At 40.8% G+C, this 5,277-nt stretch overlaps 1 protein-coding gene across 1 annotated transcript in view; it reads left to right on the top strand.

Annotated features, from left to right (window-relative positions):
• The window catches only part of LOC116091925 (complement C5-like), a 22,492-nt gene extending 18,009 nt beyond the window's left edge, over window positions 1-4,483 (top strand). Inside the window, exons 6-10 of the mRNA XM_031373348.1 lie at window positions 342-424; window positions 679-741; window positions 1,064-1,123; window positions 1,483-1,681; window positions 4,439-4,483. Coding sequence (XP_031229208.1) covers window positions 342-424; window positions 679-741; window positions 1,064-1,123; window positions 1,483-1,681; window positions 4,439-4,448 — 415 coding nt within the window. The 3' untranslated portion in view covers window positions 4,449-4,483. The remainder of the gene's footprint in view (window positions 1-341; window positions 425-678; window positions 742-1,063; window positions 1,124-1,482; window positions 1,682-4,438) is intronic.
• Window positions 4,484-5,277: the final 794 nt, after the last annotated feature.

Below are 5,277 nucleotides of genomic sequence, written 5' to 3'. Positions count from 1 at the left end.
TTAACAAATTCAGATAAATTGAAATCATGTAACCTTTCTCATTATAATGCAATAAAACTTAAAAAAAAGAATACAATATAAAAGACTTATTGCTAAACAATCTGTTATCTTTTGAAATGTTCAGTTATGTGTACTTAATGTTTTCTAAACTTTTATTTAGGGGATGTGTGTGTGTGTGTGTGTGTAATAGTGTGTGTGTAATATACACACACACACTCGTGCACACATGCCTACACTCATGTACATATATTCTCACCTCCTTAAATAGAAACTATTAGATTGAGTCTTGGTAACTAAAACTATCTGGTACCTCTATGATTTCAAACATTTGGCTTTCACAGGCACGGTAGATGGACAATCAAGGCTATGTACAGAGAAGATGCTTCAACAACTGGAACTACATACTTTGAAGTTAAAGAACATGGTAAACCTTGGCCATTTCAACTTCTTTATAAAGAGTGAGGTGTTTTCCCCCAGTAATCCTTTTCAGTAATGTAACTGATACAAACCACTCCCCGGTGCAGATGGTGCATCCCGCCAGAGTTATGGGAAGTGCTGGTTGGGTTTAGAGCTGGGCAGTTAATGGTTGTTATGGGTTGTTAGATATAGAATAGAATACTGTCATGGGACTGTTTTAGAAAGATTTGATGTCTTCCCCACTCCCTTCTCTCCTCACAGATAAAGCTTACAGAATAGCTCTCATGCCCATAATTGATCTGCGATCCGAGGTGGAAAAGCAAGGTACTCTGACGTTTAGGTGGCTGTTCAAGAGTCTGCAGTTAGCTTGTCTGCTAGCCCCAAGGAAACCAGCCAGCCTGTGTAGATCCATGTTCTGCTTAATTAGATGTGGTGCAGTCTTCAGGGGAGCCTGGTTTCCTGAGACCTATGCCTTATGGTTTTAGGAAAAGTAAACAATTACGGATGAGTTAAGTAGTTACATAAACAGATTAACTCCAAGTTGATCAGTGTTGAGAATTGATCCTTCGTGGACAAGATCAATTTTTAAGCCATATGGCAACACTGACCCTGAACATTCCTACCCCGTTCATTCTCTCCCTCACAGAAGTGCATGACATGTGTCTTCAGCCAACAGAGTGTCTGCAACAGAAGATAAATGAACAAGGTACTATACAAGCTCAATGAAGCCATAAACCACTGCAGTTACAGCATTCAAAGGACCAGGGAAAATAAGACACGGGAGTGTCCTCAATTAAAATGCAGCGGGTGGGAAAAAGCAGATGTGAAGGATTAATTCACCCCTCACAAACATTCATGAAAGTAAATTCAGGATTTTATCGGGCATATCCTTAACCTGGAACAGTTCTGTATTCCTTTCATGCCTAAAACTATCTAAAAGACTTGTTTTCCACAAAGACATTTGGGGAGGGAGTCTTTGATGGCAGAGAAAGTAGTCATAACATTCTCAAGCCTGAGGCGTCATGCAGATTGGTGATAAGGAGACATGTGTTGCCACCATTTCAGCTTCTAAATACAAACATCCAGTGATAAAGAAGTGCTGTTATGATGGGGCCAGACTGGACATGCATGAGACCTGTGTGCAGCGAGCTGACCGTGTGAAGATAGGCCCGAACTGTGTCAAAGCCTTCACTCTCTGCTGTACCATAGCATACCAGATCCTGAGGAACAGCACCTTTAAGCACATCCCTTTGTCCAAGCAACCGTAAGTATGACATTTTCTACCAGAACTTTGCCAAATACTGGTCATTTCTAAGAAAAGCAGTTTTCTCCTCCCCCCCCCCAGCTTTCTCTAATTTACTTTATTTTTAAATTGGTTGTTTTATTTATTTACATTTCAAATGTTATCCCTCTTCCCAGTTTACCCTCCACAAATCCCCCTCCTCTTCCCCTCCCCCTGCTTCTATGAGGGTGCTCTCCCACCCCCACCCACTCCTGCTTCAGTGCCCTAGCATGCCCCTACACTAGGGTATCGAGCCTCCACAGGACCAAGGGGCTCCCCTCCCATTGATGCCAGATAAGGCCATCCTCTGCTACATGTGCAGCTAGAGCCATGGGTCCCTCCGTGTGTACTCTTTGGATGGTGGTTTAGTCCCTGGTAACTTTAGGGGGTCAGGTTGGTTGATATTGTTGTTCTTCCTATGGGGTCATCTAGTCAACCATCAGACTGAACGCAGGGACCTCAATGGAGGAGTTAGAGGAAGGACTGAAGGATCTGAAGGCTTTGGCAACCCCTTAGGGTTGCCAAAAAAAAAAAAAAAAAAAAAAAAAAAAAAAAAAAAGAAAGAAAAGTAGTTTTCATGACCTAGTTGCAAGTAAGAGTTCAAAGGCAGATAACTTGTAATGCTAGAAGAGAAGTCTGTAGTTTTTCTTGGGTGTTGTGGTGGAAACACTGTAGCACCCAACAGAGAGCACTAGTCCAGAGCCAAGGCCCCGGGAAACCTTAAGGCAGCTCATTATGCAGGCTGGAAAGAGTGTCCATCTGGAGTCTCAGACAAGAGCCTGAGATTAAGTGTCTCCAGTTGGCCTCTGGATGACAAAGTGCGATGATTCTGTCACAGTCACTAAAAGCTGAAATCTTTCTGTGTCAGCCTTACTAAACGTTTCCGAATTAAAGGACTTTCTTAATATTCTCAAAACTTTAAGGACTCTCATTTATATATTGTCTTTAAGAAAACAAACAAAGGGAATGACACATTTCTGATTTTACTCTTGATTATTTTTTAAATTATTTCTTTTTTTGTGATATATAATATTATACAATATTATATATTATGTATACATTCTGCATGTATTATATGATATATATTGTATATGTACACATGTATATATTATATGTATGTGCATATGTGTATTATGTCTATATTACATATTATGTATGTGTATATCATATAATAATATATTATGTAATAATGTTATATAATATATTATATAATGTATGATATAATCACTTCATTTCCCCTTTCCTCTGCTCTCTCCCAAACTGCTGGTATATCCCTTTGTTCTCTTTTCATTGTTATTACATTCATGTATGTATATATAGGCAGATGCATATATATTCCTAAACATATCCTGCTTAGTCTGTATAGTTGTATGTATGTTTTCATGGCTGATCACTTGGCATTGGATAGCTAGCTGGTGTGTTCTGCCCTGGGGGAGACTGTTGCTCCTGCTCCAGCATTCCTTAGTGACCTATAGCTCTTTGTGTAGAGTTGAGGCTTGGCAGTCTTCACCCCTCCAGTCTACCATGTCTACTGCTGTGTCTGTGTTCAGCTCACATTTGGGTGGTCATGTTGGTGAGACTATATGATGTAGCTTCTGACATTACCAGGAGACAACAGTCTCACAGTGAAACCCTTGATCCTTTAGCTCACAATTGCCTATGACTCAAACCCTCTTCTGGCACACTGAGGGTGTGCACTGGCCTACTCATGTGCACAGACACCTAAACATATGCATACTTAAAATAAAATAAATCTTTAAATCAAGAAGGAAAGGGTGTATATAGGCACTTGGGGTATGGCGAATAGTTAGTGTTTTCCATATAGCACTTAATTTTTGACTTTCCATATAACCTATTGTGCATACACTGTATGATCTCAGGAGCACGGGTGAGGAGACAGGTTGGAAACTGATGAAGGAGGTGATATATCTAACCTATTCTGCTCTGACCTACTGTGTGTTTGCTATATCGATGGAACAAAACAAAAATGAATTGTTATAAAAAGAGGTTTTGGTAAATTTTCAGGTAACTGAATTGTAATTGATACCTCAGGCTATGTAGACACACACACACATTCAAAGTATAATACTTAGGTTTATTTAAGAGGAGTTTTGAAAGGCTAAGAAACAACACTCCAAACCGCTAAAACAAATGAGCCTTTTCTCCCAGGTGAGTGGGTATAACCCTTAGTGGTACCAATACTGATACCACGCTAGCCATGTGAAACTATCATATAAAATTGGAAATAATAGATATTTACTGCATGATTTACCTGGTTACTCAGCTGAGAATATTCAGAACAAAATCTAGATTCACAATAGCTTCTTCCTATCATTTAATAGGCTTCAAGAGCTTCAAGGTGATTCCAGAAAACAAGGCATCAAGACATGTCTCAGATGCTCTTAAATTAAAACCCATGAACATAGTTAAGAATATGGCATTGGTGGGGGAACAAAAATATGGGGGCGACTCTAGCTAAGACTCCTAGCAGGGATGATTACAGATTCTGAAATGACCACTTCCTCTAGTCAGGCAAGACTCCCATTGGAGAAACAGGGACAGTAACCCACCCACAAAACCTTTGACTCAAAATGTGTCCTGCCTACAAGAAGTGCAGGGACAAAGATAAGCAGAGACGGAGGAGGGTATGGCCAACCAATGAGTGCCCCAAATTGAGACCCATCCCACGGGCAAGAATCAATCCCTGACACTATTAACAATACTCGATTATGCTTGCAGACTAGCATAACTGTCCTCTGAGAGGCTCCACCCAGCAACCAGCAGAAAGAAATGCAGAGACCCACAGCCAAACATTAGATGGAGCTCGGGGAGTGTTATGGAAGAGTTGGGAGAAGGACCGAGGGACCTGAAGAGGACAGGGACCCCACAGGAAGACCAAGAGAGTCAACTAACCTGGACCCTCAGGAGTTCCCAGAGCCTGAATCACCAACCAAAGAACAAGGACTGACTGGACAGACCCCCTGCACATATGTAACATATGAGCAGCATGATCTTTATGAAGGTCTCCCAAAAACTAACTGGAGAAGCTGTCCCTGAATCTATTGCTTGCCTGCCTGCCTGCCTGCCTGACTGACTGCCTGTGGATCCTGTTCCCCAAAATAGTCTGCCTCATCTGGCCTCAGTGGGAGAGGATACACCTAGTCCTTCAGGGACTTGATTGTATGGGGGTAACACTCAGAGTGGGGCTCCTGCTTCACAAAGAAGAAGAGGGTGGAATGGGGGGAAGACCTGCATTAGGGGGTACTGGAAGGAGATGGAGTTGATATTGGGATGTAAAGTGAATGAATACATTTAATTAAATAAATGAATATTGCATTGAATAAATATTATTTTTATTGACTTCTGTGGCTGAGGCTTAAGTCTAACCTTGTATTTATTTGGTGTTTCAAATTTTAATGCATATTGACGTTTTTAACTTTTCATTGGAGCTGAATAGTGCCCCAGCAAAGGATTTGTTTTCTCTAATTACTTTGTGTGTTTGTATGTATAGGTGTGCATGTATATATGTGTACGCGGCATGTGTATGTGTTCATGTAGGTAAGTGCATGTATTTACAT

The sequence above is a fragment of the Mastomys coucha genome, unplaced genomic scaffold (genome assembly GCF_008632895.1).
Source record: "Mastomys coucha isolate ucsf_1 unplaced genomic scaffold, UCSF_Mcou_1 pScaffold15, whole genome shotgun sequence".
In the NCBI taxonomy this organism is placed as follows: domain Eukaryota; kingdom Metazoa; phylum Chordata; class Mammalia; order Rodentia; family Muridae; genus Mastomys; species Mastomys coucha.
The sequence above is the reverse complement of the archived record's forward strand: the minus strand, read 5'-3'. Positions and strand labels throughout refer to the sequence as shown.